The sequence below is a fragment of the Chelonia mydas genome, chromosome 10 (genome assembly GCF_015237465.2).
Source record: "Chelonia mydas isolate rCheMyd1 chromosome 10, rCheMyd1.pri.v2, whole genome shotgun sequence".
NCBI classification, from domain to species: domain Eukaryota; kingdom Metazoa; phylum Chordata; order Testudines; family Cheloniidae; genus Chelonia; species Chelonia mydas.
Genome location: NC_051250.2, coordinates 79,272,984 through 79,289,857, shown reverse-complemented (window position 1 = coordinate 79,289,857; position 16,874 = coordinate 79,272,984). Strand labels below are relative to the sequence as shown.

The following is a 16,874-nucleotide window of genomic DNA, read 5'->3' as shown; positions in this document are numbered from 1 at the left end:
AAATGACAATGCCTGCCTCAAAGAGCTTACAGTCAAAAAGGCATGGTATAATGGGTGGCTGACACAACAAGCGAGACAGCGTGGGAGAGATGGGGTAATAGATGTGCAAATTCTTATCCAAAGCAGAGTAGTGATCACGGCTCTCCACCTGCCTAACCATTGTCAAGTTGTACTTTACTGTCCACATTTTGCCATCAAATAACAAATGAATATAAGAGTGTAAAATCCATTTGATAAGTCTCTTACAGGCTTTCATCTACAGTAATGTTATTTTAAATCTTCAGTTTTAATGCTATAAATGTCAGAACTGATAAAATGTCATGATTTTAAAGTCAATCTCATTCTTTTTAGGACCTGATTCATGGATCTACTCAGGATCAGCAATACTGAAGAAATGAAGAAAAGGCCCTACAGCTGGGGCTCCAGCAAAACAAGCCACCTCTTCGAAGGGTTTCTTTCTGTCAGGCTTCCTTATTGAGAAGACTGACTCTCCCCAGTGGCTGTCAGGATGAAATCCAAAGGAAATGAAATTGGAAGTCATGTGAAGGATACCTGTTTCCCAGCCCTTCTGGAAAGACACACGGTCTCCGGAGGAGCTTGTGACCAAAGTTCAAAACCAGACAAATTTCCCATCCTCAGGGAATCTGTCCTTCAGCCAAACACAGGAAGGAGGATCCAAACCCAGGAACCAGACTGGCAGTTTTAGAGCCTTGTCTCTATGAGAAATTACCAGTAACTTCATCTCCCTCCACGCTCATTCCTTTTTCAGAAGCTGCTGAAATACCCTACCCTCTTCCCAGAATGCCTTGCCAAAGTGGTCTACAAGTCCTGCCACTCTGAGATTACATTTACCAGCATTCCCTCTGGGCTGAGGGGAGAAAGGAGTTCCAGATCATCCTGCAATTTAAGAGCTCCCATCTCAGGCCCAGATCCGCAGAGGTATCAATGGAAGTTAAGAGTCTAAATACTTTTGTGGGTCTGAGCCTCAGTCCCCAAACACAGGCAGTAATTTGGGCTTCCTTCCTAAACCCTCTACTGACTCTCAGAAGCTGCTTCTGCCCCCGAGTGGTTGCTCTTCTTGTCCCACAAGTCTGCATTCCATTATATGTCTCCTAATATTTTATCCTATCTAATAAATAATAAACAAGGCACTACTTAAACTTGAGATATTGCAGATTCCACAATATTAGGCTTCCACCACAATTTTTACAGCAGGTACCTCTGCTGTCAGCCCTGCGTGGCCAACAGCCGGAGATGCTACTCTCAGCCCTATGTTCCCACTGCCAACCCTGGGCCCCTGCTCTCAGCCCCGGGCGGCCAACAGTGGAAAAATCATGGAAAAATAATAATAGACTTCATTACCGTGAACGATAAGGTCCCTCATTACTTTTCCACAATTTTCCATGGCTTTTCTGCAACTCAGCTGCGATTTTTTGACAATCATCCTGCAATTCAATTAGGGCTTTAATAATATGGAAGTAAGTATCAGTCCTCAAAATCCACATACATGTTCAGTTCTTTTTAACATCCTGCTATGCTCTTGGCATCAATGGCACATTGTGGCGGTAAGTTCCACAGATCAATTATTAATTTTGAAAACAATGATTTTCTTTTTTCAGTTTTAAATTTCTTGTCTGTCATTTTCATTGACTGTTTCCTTGTTCCTGTATTATAAGTCATGAAATAGGAGTGCCTGACTTACTGTCTCTATACTATTCATTATTTCCAATCTTTTCAACCTCTCAAACAGCTTAATGGGACTAAATCGGGGGGCCCATATAATCTCCATCTAAGAATATTAAAGGAACTGGCACATGAAATTGCAAGCCCAATAGCAAGGATTTTTAATGAATCTGTACACTCGAGGGTCATACCCTATGACTGGAGAACTGCTAATATAATTCTTATTTTTAAGAAAGGGAAAAATGTGATCCGGAAACTACAGGCTTGTTAGTTTGACCTCAAATTGGTCTTGGAACAAATTTTGCAAGAGAACGTAGTTAAGAACACAGAAGTGAATGGTAACTTGGAAAAAATACTACTTGATTTAACAAAAGTTAGATCATGCCAGACCAACCCGATCGCCTTCTTTGAGAAGATAACTGATTTTTAGACAAAGGAAATGCAATAGATCTAATCTACCTGGATGTCAGTAAGGCATTTGATACCGTTCCACATGGGAAATTTTTAGTTAAATTGGAGAAGACGGGGATTAATATGAGAATTGAAAGGTGAATCAGGAAGTGGTTAAAGGGGAGACTACAACGGGTCATACTGAAAGGCGAACTGTCAGGCTGGAGGGATATTGTTAGTAGAATTCCTCTGGGATTGGTCTTAGGACCAATCTTATTTAACATTTTTATTATTGACCTGGGCGTAAAAAGTGAGTGTGTGCTAATATAATTTGCAGATGATACAAAGTTGGGAGGTATTGCCAATACAGGAGGAGGACCGGAAGATATCAGAAGATGATCTGGATGACCTTGTAAAAAAGAGTAATAGAATGGAATGAAATTTAATAGTGCAAAGAGCTATTTAGGGACTAACAACAATAATTTTTGCTATAAGATGGGGATGTATCAATTGGAAGTGACAGAGGAGGAGAAAGTCCTGGGTTTATTGATTGATCACAGGATGACTCTGAGCCGCCAATGTGATGATGCTGTGAAAAAGGCTAATGCAATCCTAGGATGCATCAGGTGAGGTATTTCCAGTAGAGACAGGGAGGTGTTAGTACCATTATACATGGCACCGGGGAGACCTCATCTAGAATACTGTGTGCAGTTCTGATCCCCCATGTTTAAGAAAGATGAATTCAAACTGAAACAGGCACACAGAAGGGCTACTAGGATGATCAGAGGAATGGAAAACCTATCTTATGAGAGGAGACTCAAAGAGCTTGGTGTGTTTAGCCAAATCAAACATAGACTCAGGGGAGATATGACTGCTCTCTCTAAATACATCAGAGGGATAAATACCAGGGAGGGAGAGGAGTTATTTAAGTTAAGTGCCAATCTGGACACAAGAACAAATGGATATAAACTGGCCATCAACAAGTTTAGGCTTGAAATTAGATGAAGGTCCCTAACCATCAAAGGAGTTAAGTTTTGGAACTGCCTTCCAGGGGGAGCAGTATGGCCAAAAAACCTAACTCGCTTCAAGACTGAGCTTGATAAGTTTATGTAGGGGATGGTATGATGAGCCTGCCTATGATGGCAGGTAGCCGATCTGTGACTGCTAGCAGGAAATATCTTCAATGGCTAGTGATGGGGCACTATATGGGGAAGGCTGTGAGTTACTAGAGAGAATTCTTTCCCAGGTGTCTGACTGGTGGATCTTGCCCACATGCTCAAGGTCTAACTGATTGCCATTTCTGGGGTCGGAAAGGAATTTTCCCCCAGGTTAGACTAGCAGAGACCCTGTTTTTTTTCTCCCTTCCTCTGCAGCATGAGGCTTGGGTCACTTTCAGGTTTAAAGTAGTGTAAATGGTGAATTCTCTGTAACTTTAAGTCTTTAAATCATAATTTGAGGACTTCAGTAGCTCAGCCAGAGGTTAGGGGTCTATTACAGAAATGGGTGAGTGAGGGTGCGTGACCTGCAATGTGCAGAAGGTCAGATTAGATGATCATGGTGATCCCTTCTGACCTTAAAGTCTGTAAGACTCTGCATACAGAAGTCTTTCCTTGGCGCGAATCATTTTTGTAATCAAGCTTTGAAAATTGACCAGACTGCACACTGTATCCTAGATGTCACTGATTTATAGAACACCATCACACTATTTCTGTATGGGTTTCTCTCCCAGAACGTCTACATTTTAACAGTTAGCTTTTCATTTTTTGACCGTTACTGCACCTTGAGCAGAATGTTTGATAGCAAATAACACTCAGGTCTTTTCTAGAGTGGCTATAGTTAATCTGAATGCAGTGACACATATGAATAGTTTAAATTATCCTTTTAAAATGTGCAATATTTTGCATTTGTCAGTACTGCAATTCATCTGCCACTTTGCTGTCCTTCTACCTAGCTCTAGCCAGATTGTGCTGTCCATGCAGGGTTCCCCTGGACCCAGAATTGTGCAGGAAAGACCCCCTCTCCAACACACACTCTGGGGGCACTAGGATCCCCAAGTGGTGCCTCCCTCCAAAGCCCCAGTCCATATGGCCTTGTAAGAAAACTGCAGAGAGGAACCAGCCAGAGACTTCAGCCAGCAGGAGCAGAAGCAGCCAAAGCACAAATCTTTGGACGCTCAGAGAACTTCAATTAGAGTTTTGACTAGATTTTCAGTCCTGTGCTGATTGGCTGTCTGCTCTAACCCTCCTCCTCCTCCCTCAGTCTCTTCATCTCAATTTCATCTCCACACCTGGCCCTGTTACCCTCTTCTCCCCTGCCCATTCCCATCATCCCTTGCCCCCTTTCCTTCCATTTAGCTGATCCCCTGCTAAGTAAACCCAGCCAAAAAACCAAACCAAACCAAACCAAACCAAACCATGCTGGCATTTACACGAGGTTTGCAGCCAACCCATTATTCACTCTGCTTGTGTTTATCCCTTTTCCCCACCCTGTCTTTCTTGTTAATTTAGATTGCAAACTCTTTGGGGCAGGGACCATCTGCTACTCTGTGTTTGTGCCACACCTAGCACAATGGGGCCCCATTCTCAGTTGGTTGTTAGGCACTACTGTAATAAATGTGATTAATGATTAATAATGTTGAATATACCTTACTCTATGAGGAATCCAACTAAAATCAAGCCTCATCTTGACTAACCCAAACAATTTTATATTGTCTGGAAATTGTTCATCCTCTTTTCCAGGTCACACACTTATTAAACAACACAGGTCCTAGTGCAGAACCTTTCAGCACCACACTGTTAAGCTTCTGCCTTGTTGAAAACTGACTATTTGTTTCTACTCTTTGTTCCCTGTTTCTTAGTTTCTTATCCATGACACTACTTTACCTCTCACCCCATGACTATTAGTTTCCTTAATAGCTTCTTATGAGGGACTCTGCCAAAGGCTTTTTGAAAGTTCAAATATATTTTGTCGGCCAGTTTTCCTTTATCCAATTTTCTGTTGTCATGTTCAAAGAATTCTAAGATTAGAAAAGCACAATTTCACTCCACAGAAGCCATGCCGATTTGCCCCGTCATCTCATGTTCAGATAGGTGTTTTATAATTCTACATATTAAATTTCCATACTCTGCACAGAATCATAGAATCATAGAATATCAGGGTTGGAAGGGACCTCAGGAGGTCATCTAGTCCAACCCCCTGCCCAGAGCAGGACCAATCCCCAACTAAATCATCCCAGCTAGGGCTTTGTCAAGCCTGACCTTAAAAACCTCTAAGGAAGGAGATTCCACCACCTCCCTAGGTAACGCATTCCAGTGTTTCACCACCCTCCTAGTGAAAAAGTTTTTCCTAATATCCAACCGAAACCTCCCCCACTGCAACTTGAGACCATTGCTTATTGTTCTGTCATCTGCTACCACTGAGAACAGTCTAGATCCATCCTCTTTGGAACCCCCTTTCAGGTACTTGAAAGCAGCTATCAAATCCCCCTTCATTCTTCTCTTCTGCAGACTAAACAATCCCAGTTCCCTCAGCCTTTCCTCATAAGTCATGTGTTCCAGTCCCCTAATAATTTTTATTGCCCTCTGCTGGACTCTTTCCAGTTTTTCCACATCTTTCTTGTAGTGTGGGGCCCAAAACTGGACACAGTACTCCAGATGAGGCCTCACCAATGTCGAATAGAGGGGAACAATCACGTCCCTCGATCTGCTGGCAATGCCCCTATGTATACATCCTAAAATGCCATTGGCCTTCTTGGCAACAAGGGCACACTGTTGACTCATATCCAGCTTCTCGTCCACTGTAACCTCTAGGTCCTTTTCTGCAGAACTGCTGCCGAGCCATTCGGTCCCTAGTCTGTAGCGGTGCATGGGATTTTTCCGTCCTAAGTGCAGGACTCTGCACTTGTCCTTGTTGAACCTCATCAGATTTCTTTTGGCCCAATCCTCTAATTTGTTTAGGTCCCTCTGTATCCTATTCCTACCCTCCAGCATATCTACCTCTCCTCCCAGTTTAGTGTCATCTGCAAACTTGCTGAGGGTGCAGTCCACGCCATCCTCCAGATCATTAATGAAGATATTGAACAAAACCAGCCCCAGGACCAAAGGCTGCCAACTAGACATGGAGCCATTGATCACTACCCGTTGAGCCCGACAATCTAGCCAGCTTTCTAACCACTGCAACTCATAACTGTCCATCAAGAGATCACTGCGGTTATTCTGCAGGAGAATTTTGAAACTCTGCTAGCCTTTTCTGTAATACTACAAGAAGCACATTTCAGAAAGGCAGATTCCTGAAGAATGCTACAAATTGTCTAAATTTCTTGTAATGGTTCATAAAACAGGTATAGAGACCTGAGCCTAATTTTGCTCTTAGTAACACCAGTGCAAACCAGGATAACTATAATGAAGATTTACACTTAGAACAGACCTTCGCCCAAAGATTATTATTCAACTTCCTTCAAAAAATGCTAAATAAATGTTGATGTAACTATAACGTATTTAGAAAGATGGTAGAGTTTGCTAGATGAACAAATATGAAATCAGTATTTAGTAAGATTATATCGAATGGATGCAAAGATTATCTATGGTAAAGTTAACAAAATCCAGTGCTCACTTGCACTACCTTAGCTCTGTGATCTCATCAGACCTTACTAAGCACTGTCAGGCCTGGTCAGTAGTGAATGTCTAAGAAAAGTCATTGAGTCATTAGGTGGCATCCTTCCTTCTGGGTGCTACAGTGGCGTAAGGAAGGACAGTGTTGTCTGAGAGCCATCATTCAAGGTGAGATCTCAAACAAATATTCTGACCACTGCTATCCTTAAAAATCACCTCACATTTCTCACAGTAGAGGTGGCACCCTTGGTGAGGTGTTCAAGCTAAATTCCCTTGGCTAATGGCCTACATAAATTTTTCCTTTGTAGTAGTAAGTTAGACAAGGCATACTTCCCCTTTATTTCCTAAACTGTTACATGGTGTTCAAATGCGAATGCAACCTTCTAACCTCCAGAAGTGGCTGTATTTCAACGATCCTTTTGTATAAAGTTTGCTGCGATCTTTGAAAAACGGCATGGTACAAAAGTCAGGTGAGCTGCTTAACCCTGGGTTGCTATGTAACTTGTACTGAATGGGCTTGCATACGCTTTACCATAAAAAATAATACTTTGGTCATTTATAAAACATATCGTTTTCTGAATTTTTAACTCCTACTAGAATAGCATTTGCTGTGAGCCATGCTGGAGTCTGTGATGAAAAGTACACAAGGAATCACTTTGTTTGCACCACCCAAAATATAAATGCTTCTCTTTACTAGTATTTCCTCGCTCAAAGAACACATTTAAACTCTGTTGTTTCCATGACTGCATTCAAGGATAATTTCTGGATGTGTCAATATTTATTTTTGTATTCTATATCCCACAATATGTGCCCACAGATTTGTATCAATTTTACAATGTTTGTTTTCACCAATAAATACCATGACCTTATTTATCTGTTTGGAGACTGACTTTGGCCTTTATAAAACCCTTGAAAAAAGAGCACTTATACAAACAAAAAAAGAAAACAGACCTTGTCAAGCAAGGTAAAACAGAATTGAAAGGCCTCTGGCTTCCCTGATAGTAAGATACTCATCAACTATACACAATTTATAGCAGCTTCTGTTAAAGATTTTGTTTTCAATCTTTGGTTTGCTTTTTTAAAAAATTAAGGTCAGAAAAAACCGCCAATAGTCTTCTTCTGATCTTTTCCATCTTATCAATGTGATGCCTTATTTCTATTCCCATCACGATTACATTTCTTCCTCTTTTCTTTCTCTTGGTATCAGATCTCCCTCAGCTGTTTTTAATGGGTGATTTTTAGGGAGGGTGGGTTTTCAGAGCATATGGATTGTATTTTGATCATGTTTTGCAGTGCCCCAAGTGTTTTGGCAGAAGGGTGTTTTGTAAATAAATTATTAATATGAATCAATACCCCAAAGCAATAAATAGTCAAATCAGTGATAAAAATGTCTCTCTCATGCTTTGGACTATACAGAGATGCTCAGATCATTGGCTGATATTGGGCTGTGCCTCCTGGAAGCACAGCACAGAGAGCCATAGTCCAGGAGGAAGAAAATGTGGAAAGGTGGCTTTCAGCCACTTTAGCACCCTCACTCTTGTGAGGTGCTCTGGAGGTTTCTGTCACCCTCAACATAATTTAGAGCGGTCCCTGGCTGCTCTAAATTACAGTGCAGTCCTCCCAACGGGACTGCTCTCTCCCCTCTCGTGTTACGTGCTGGGCTTGCAAAGGGGGGGCCTGTGCAGGGCAGCCTCTAGCTGTTCTACAGGGTGCGTTTGCCAGTGGAATTCTTCCCAGGCCAGCTCCAGGGCTTTCAGGCAGTGGTGTACAGATAGTCATAGTGTGATGGAGAATCCCTCTCCTTATGTTGCTTCATTAAACAAGAAGGCATTTGATATGCCATAAATATCTGAATTGCAGACAATACCCCTATTTTTGTGATCTGATTAGCCAATGAGGTAGGCATTAATTCTCTGTAAGTGCACAGAAAGTGAGTGATGATTTGCTTTGGGCCACCAACTGCTCCCAGCTGGTCATTAATCCCCAGGACATGCCCCGTGCCTGGACTGTTGTTGCTTATATAAAATGTTAGTTAGCTGTTAAATTAGGTCTTAATTTATGTGTGGAATATGATCTCATGGTAAAGAAAAGTCTTGATCTGAACAGCTGGATCCAGGGCATTCTCACTATCAGCGGATAGGAAGCAGAAATTTGTAATTTATGAGACCAATATGAGAAGAAGCAATCTATGTCCCAGGTCCTCCAAATATGTTCATGAGAAACTTTACACATGTGAGCAGGCCCATGCAGCTGAATGGGATCACATGTGTAAGTATGTGCAGGATTGGAATCCATGGTAAGAGACTGACATGTCATCAACACTGTGTTGGACATTATTCAGAGGGGGCAACGGCCTGCCCTTAAAAGGTAAAGTTGGAAAATGGAGGAGGATGAAATCAGCAGCAATCCAGTCTGTCCAAGTAATGCACTTCCAGTATTTTTGCTCTTCCTCAAATGGGGGACTCTCAGCGCATAGACAGAGATGTGTCACTTGGATGAAGGTAGAATCCTGAGGCAGCAGAGAGCTCTGACAATGTCGCTACCTTGGCTTTTACATCAAATCGTGGTAGTGGAGCTTTTCCTTGCAGCAGACTCAGTCCTGAACTTACTCTAGTGCTAAATTCTGAGGCTGGGTGGTAGGGGTAGCAGGCACAGTGCATTCAGTGGTAGGCCTCATCTTGCCTCACTCTTCAACTACCTAAAAATCTGGTTCAGATTCATGACTGAAAGGAATCCCATCTCTTCCTTCACAATTTAGAGTGTTCCCAAACCCTGGTCAGTGAGGATACATGTCTGCTACGTTCCCTCATCCATTGGTCCCATCACTTGAGTGGGAGATATGGCTTGTTCAGGAGCTGCTCAGCCTTCCTGAGCTGTGAGGCCTCTAAGTGGTGACTCCCTCAGAAGGATGTCTGATACAAGATGGGATCTCGGAGGAGAGGGGATGAGAGAGGAACAGAGTTTGCTCCAAGAAAGCCTTGGAGACCCCTCTGGCAGGGATGGCGGGATCGGAGGGGTGAACATCTGACAACATATAAAGCAAACTGTGTGCTAGGTTTGGAAAGTGAGAGAGACATGAGCTAGTTAAAGAGTGCCCAGACAATGATAGATTGAAGAGATCAGTGGCTAAGGATCGGACTGAGAGGGGGCTTGAACAGACTGGAGGGACCAAAAGAAACAAGCATTTCTATCACACATTAAATTGTCTGACAAATTGCATTCAATATAAGCAGGCAGTTCTTGTATATTTGAAAATATGTATGAAGCAATGTGTTCTCATCTCAAAGCAGGGGACCTGGGTGTACAACACACTCCAAGAAGCACAAGGAGAACACACCTTAAATTATTCTGTACCTTTCAGCCTAGGATTTCTTGTGCATTCTGTTCAAATTGCGCCATTAAGACATCGATCTGAACAGAGAGTGGTGCAGAGCTGCCCTGTCACGGAAACTATGGGAAGGACTTCACCCCAGGGAGGCACAAGCCATCACATGGCCCGGTGAACAGAACCACCTCCCAGCCTTCCTCATCCTTTCAAATGATGACGTGGCCAGAGGATAAGGGTAAGACCATGTCCTCCTTCTCATCTTCTCTTGGTCAATATGCACCCCATGGGTTGCAAAGGAGGACAGGTCCCACTGTTCCCCTAAGTACAGGTTCTTCGATTGTTACAGGCTTTTGAGGTGGTGAGCCTGATGAGGTGGACAAGGCTTCTGGCAGTCTCTGTGTCCTCACTCCCACACAGGACAATCACAGTCAGGCCCATAGACTCTTGTTCTTCTATTCTAATCCAGCACCTCAAGGACCACTGCAAGACCTTAGGCTCTAGTCAAATCGTGACTATTTTATCATTGCAACATTAATGCAAGCTTTTCCATGGTATCAGCCAGCAATGATAACTAACCTGGGACTGTTCCGCTTGTTTGATCGACAGTCTGTGTTATTTATTCAGCATATAGAGATTAACCTGTTTGCTACCGGCTGCTATTACAACTCATATATGGAGGCAACTCATATATGGGGGAAAGGATAGCTCAGTGGTTTGAGCACTGGCCTGCTAAACCCAAGGTTCTGAGTTCAATGCTTGAGGAGGCCATTTAGGGATCTGGGACAAAAATTGGGGATTGGTCCTGCTTTGAGCAGGGGGTTGGACTAGATGACCTGAGGTTCCAACCCTGATGTTCTATGATAAATGAGACACATGACAAAATATGGATGTTGCAAGGAAATACTTTGCTAACATTAACTGTCTTGAAAAATTAAGTGAAAGATTTTAAACCATGCTTTGAAGAGAAAAATATGGAGTTTTAAAATCTCATTTTTTCATACACACATCGACACCCACCCCCACCCCCTCCCCTCCGTCTGCATGTGCAAATGCAGCGGTTTTTGCTCTTTGCACTTTGACAAAGTGTCGGTTTGCACCCATTTCACCCACAGTTGAAAATCTGGCCCCTCACATTGCTTGAAGAGTTGTGTTTATGTAAAAGATACATATAACTTTATGAAGGTTTCAGGGATTTTAAAGTATTTAAATACTGTTACACTGTACTGGTAACAGATGTTCAATTATATCTTAAATTTTTAGTTTTACTGAAAAAACAATAGATCATTTGATATTTTCTGTAAAATATAACTTTGAAAGGATGCCTAAGTATACAGTGCTTCCAGAAAATTTATTTGAGCCTTTCAGCTACTGCATTAAAATCAGTACTTCTAAAATTAGCGTGAGAGCATTCTAAGAGTCTAATAGGATTTCTTGTTTGCCAAAAAATAGTGCTTTCAGAAGCACAATCTTTTGTGTAATCTCTCTCTCTCTCACACACACAACAAGACAGATGGCATCATTAATTGCCTCTATATCTAATTAAGTTTAAAAAACTGTGCTTAGATAATGCTAAAGTTGTGGTACAAGCTGACAAATGGAGGAAATTTTAAGGTAGAATCATTGGGAGGGAAAACAAGACAGAACAGACAGGAATAACGAACAAACAGAATTAATTAATTTTAACTTTCCTGGCTTCTGTCAGCATGTGCCACAACCTTAATATGATCTAGAAAGTGTTTCTGTATTTGGATGGAATCCTGGCTCCACTGATGTCAATCACAAAACTCCTGCTGACTTCAGCGGAGCCAGGATTTCACCCTTTAGCCATTTTATTTGTTTGTTTTTAAACTTTTCATGGAAGTTATCCAATGTGGCTAATTTCCAGGACAATCCAAATCACACCACTGGAGCACATACATATTTTGGATCATGTATATACAGTGGTCCCCATTTCAAAGTTAACATCTGCGATCAGCCACCTCAGTTTCCTCTGCACTTACAATAGAACATGATTGTCATAACAGTGGTGCCATTACAGAGAGTTAACTTTTGCCAACAGATACCATACTTCTGGGCTATAAATGAAACCCCTGTATTTAGGCCTTTTCCCCTCCTCTTTTCACAAAGCACATAGGCTGGGATTTTCAAAGCAGCTTATGGGAGGTAGGTGCACTAATTCCATTGAATGCATTTGGGCATGTCATTGTCATAAGGTCCTTTGAAAACCCCAACCATGCTGCATAGTTTACTCTATTAAATACATATGTTAATATATGCAGTTGGATCTTATAAATATAGTAGAGTCTTAATTATCTGAGCCCCTTGGAACACAACAACCTTGCATAGACAATTAGGAGTTTCTGCAATCAGGAGTCAATAGGAAAGGAGCCAGCAGAACGGGAGAGGCTGTCAATTTGTGATGTAAACAGGTTTGGGTTCTGGGGCTTTAGTATGACTGGGACCCTGTGTTAGTATTTTGATATATGTCCTGATTTTGAACATGTGTATTTGTACCTGTCATAAATATAAAGGGAAGGGTAAACACCTTTAATCCCTCCTGGCCAGAGGAAAAACCCTTTCACCTGTAAAGGATTAAGAAGCTAAGATAACCTTGCTGGCACCTGACCAAAATGACCAATGAGGAGACAAGATACTTTCAAAGCTGGGGGGGGGACAAAGGGTCTCTGTCTGTGTGATTTTTTTGCCGGGACCAGAGCAGGAATGCAGGTCAGAACTCCTGTAGAGTTAGTAAGCAATCTAGTTAGATATGCGTTAGATTCTGTTTTGTTTAAATGGCTGATAAAATAAGTTGTGCTGAATGGAATGTATATTCCTGTTTTTGTGTCTTTTTGTAACTTAAGGTTTTGCCTAGAGGGATTCTCTATGTTTTGAATCTGATTACCCTGTAAGGTATTTACCATCCTGATTTTACAGAGGTGATTCTTTTACTTTTTCTTTAATTAAAATTCTCTTTTAAGAACCTGATTGTTTTTTTTTTTCATTGTTCTTAAGATCCAAGGGTTTGGGTCTGTGTTCACCTATGCACAATGGTGAGGATTTTTTAATCAAGCCTTCCCCAGGAAAGGGGGTGTAGTGCTTGGGGGGATATTTTGTGGGGGAGACGTTTCCAAGTGGGCACTTCCCCTGTTCTTTGTGTAACACTTTGGTGGTGGCAGCTTTTAACCTAAGCTGGTAAGAATAAACTTAGGGGGTCTTTCATGCAGGTCCCCACATCTGTACCCTAGAGTTCAGAGTGGGGAAGGAACCTTGACAGTACCCAATAACTGTATAGCAGTGCTCACAACAACCTGCAAAGACTCCACCTTTTTGTTTAAGTTTTATCATTAGTTTTCGGTCTCTAAACCTGGCTTTCATTGTTGGCCAATTGCAAAATCCCTTAATCTCAACGCCCCTTTTAATTTAATAACATGATTTCCTTTCTTTTAAAGAAGAAAATATTCAGAGTAGTTGGAATTTGGTAATTAGGATTTTTTTGGTGGAAGATCTCATAATAACAGAGAAATCTGACCGTTTAAACAAAACAAATGCAAGATTACTCAAGATCAGCAAAACACACGACAAGATCGATATTTTGTCCCACAATTTTGTCAAACCTGATCAGCCTTGTTCATTCCAGAAGGAAAAGGAAATAAATATGGAACAAGAGTTAGCAATTTTCAGCATGTTTCAAGCTAATAAAATTAGATGGGTCGTTTGCATTATGAGCCCTTCCAGAAAAGATACTAAAATAATGAAATCAAAAATTGTATTGTTTTCAGCACACACTCGAAATAATTCCTTTGTCACCTGCTGATGCAGTGCCCCACCCCAAAAATATGCTTTAAAGAGGGTAACTCACCTCTAATTGTAATTGTGTGTACACTGCCTCTGTAAATCCATGCTCTGGACTGTGGGTTCCTTGGTGCTGCAAGCTTGAGACCATCTGGAAAGAAGCGACTACTAGAGCAGCACACCCCCTGAGGAATCTGGATGTTGAGTGGGAGGGTTGATAAGAAAGAGTGTGGTCCCAACTACTCTTCTTTCTCTCCGAGCTGCCTTAGGCAGCAGCGTGTTTTGGAACTGATACTCTGCCTGGTGGATTTATTACATCACTTTTCATCTTGTCAGAAGTCTGATACAGCTGACAATGAGGTTTTGCTGATTGACTTGCAGACTCAGGCAGGAGTAGATGGAGCTACTTGAGTAGTTCTGGTTTTACCTCTTTAAAGACAAGCGATTGGTCATTCACAGCAAGGGCTCTCCCAGGCAGAGTTCCACAGGATTCTGTTTGGTCACCGCCCTCATCCACTTCATCGGCTTCTTTGTGGCTGCTGTAGGTTGCACATTGCACCACAGCTCCAAAAACTACACTGGGCTTCCGAGAACAGGTGCTTCTAGGTGTAATTCAAGGAGCTGCCCTTTCAATATAACCCAACCTTGCTTGGCCCTGGCTCTCTGAAAGACCACCTCTCACCCGACGTACTGCTGCAACAGCGGAGATCAGTCGATATCACTTCATCTTACATGGTTTAAATCTGAATATCAGAAAGCTGGTGCCAGGGTATTTTCAGTGTAACACACTGTCCCCTGAAACTCACTTTCACAGTTCATCAGACAGGGCATGAGTCTGTTGACCTTCAGGGCACGGTACAGAGCCAACTCTTCTTCTCAGATCTTCGCCTCAGAAGGCTGGATGGGGGGAAAGTATATTGTCATGGCCCCAGCTATTCCACAATTCTGCAGCCACAGAATGACTCCTTTCTGCAGAATTGTGCAGAACCTTCAGGACCTAAACTCTTATTGAAGTAATTCAGCGTATCATACCATAATCCATAGAATTTTTAAGAGAAAAAACAGAGGTTCAAACTAGTCAACATTCTGCTAATACTAACACTTTCCCTTTAAAATATTAATTGGGGGAGGAGGGCTAGATGGCTCAGAAATTGGCAATATTAAATATAGTGCATCAGACCACTATGTCACCATTTCAAATCAGGACCAGGCTGGTACAACACAGGAATCATCAGCCTCTGACAACTATCCAATCTGCGATCAGCTGTGCAAAATGAGTGGCGGATTTCCGAACAGTACAGAGTGGACAAATTCCACATCACAAAACCCATCGTTATAATTAGTACTACTGGAACCCTTGTAGTCAGTATTGACAGAGGCGCATGGATTGAAATGAACCAACGATTGAATTGGTTGAGTGACTGAAGGAGGTTCCTCTAGATGATGGTTTAGGCATGTTAATGGAGGAGTGTAACACTTACACTTGCATTGCTTGTGTGGTACCTGATCTCTGGAGTTAAATCTCTACCACCATCTGTCTGGTAACTTTCATAACCACTAAATTTATGAAAAAGATATTTTGCACTTATACAGCAGTTTCTAGCCGAAGAACTCAAAACACTTTCAAATATTACCGAACTAAGGCTCACGAAAGCTCCAGGTGGAAGGATTATGCCCATTTTACAGATGGAGAATTGGAAGCACAGAAATGTCAGAATTTGTCTGCAGGGGAAAAGTTGATTAGCTCAATGAGTTTTTAAATGTAATGCCTTTCACATGATCTGCTAGAGCATTGTGGGTATTTCAGATATTTCTGGGACACTATGTGGTAAAGTCTTTCTGTCCAACTCACCTGCTGCTCCATTGTTTGTGGGTGGATGAAAGTTACAAGATCAACTGAGAAGTAGCCAAGCACCCCTCTAGATTTGCAGGCCTCTCCAATTTTTAAACATAATGAATTAAGAACTGCTGGATCAACTGAACACTGTGGAACAGTGGTGCCAGATGATTGCAAAGGACCATCTGCGTGGATCTGATCTCCGGATGAAACTATCTTTATGTCTCCCATTGGCTCTATCAACATATCCACTGTAAGGTTGGTGACATTTTCTGAGGGTGGAAAGGCTTCTATCACACCACCTGGTAAGAAAGGAATTTTTTGTTAGACTTGTAACAGAATTCAAACTCCAGCATTTTCAGAGTCACACAGAATTCAACCAGCCACATCTATTGCACTCAGACACTATGATGAGGACTGCTACAGAAATCCCTTAAATAAATGAAATGTAATAAGAACTGTGTAGCTAACCCTTCTGCATCTCTTAGAAAATGAAGCGTATGTACTCTAAACCACAACCCTACATAGCTGTTCATAGGGAGAGCATTAACAGGATTATTTGGCATTCTGTGTTAACTTACTGTTGTCTATTACATATTTGATTCAGCTATGATAAATGATGTTTTTCATAAATGTGACAGTGGGTGCTCTTTTCCCAAAACCATTTTCAAGTGGGAATCCTGATCTACCCTTGACTCTTCTACAGATAATGAAATCCATGGAATGTATCAAATTTAATATAACCGCAGGGAACTTCACTCCAGAAACTTACTTAACATGTCTGATGGAAGAATGGCTTGGGGGTTATACGGTACTTGCGAATTCCTTCCCTCAGTAGGCAACTAGTGCTACATGCAACTCACTTTCTGGTCCAGAGGGATGGCAAAACCACACTCCCCCAGTTGTTTCCTGACCAATAACTCAGAGGACTGAACTATGAATAGTTTTGGATTCCACAAGTCCACATGCTGACATTTCCTGCTGAGCTTCTTTGCCAAATGCAACATAAGCTCCAATGTAGTAACACAAAATTAAAATGGTTGGTCCTTATTCACTCAGAATACTGTAGATGAGGTAGCGTCAATGTTCAGGTTAAACATGTGAGTAGGATATAAGAATGATAGAATAACTGCCTATATATAATTCTTAAATGGACAGTTAAATATAATGTGGAAATAAGAATTTTTAAACAAGCCCAAGATTAACAAGAAGATGGTATACAGTATGGTATAAT

General features: G+C 41.7%; 1 protein-coding gene across 2 annotated transcripts in view; it reads right to left on the bottom strand.

Annotated features, from left to right (window-relative positions):
• The window catches only part of IQCH (IQ motif containing H), a 111,175-nt gene that overhangs the window by 26,176 nt on the left and 68,125 nt on the right, over positions 1-16,874 (bottom strand). For both annotated transcript variants that reach the window (XM_043523290.1, XM_037911740.2), the window contains exon 16: positions 15,656-15,942. In XM_043523290.1, the coding sequence (XP_043379225.1) occupies positions 15,656-15,942 (287 nt within the window). The remainder of the gene's footprint in view (positions 1-15,655; positions 15,943-16,874) is intronic.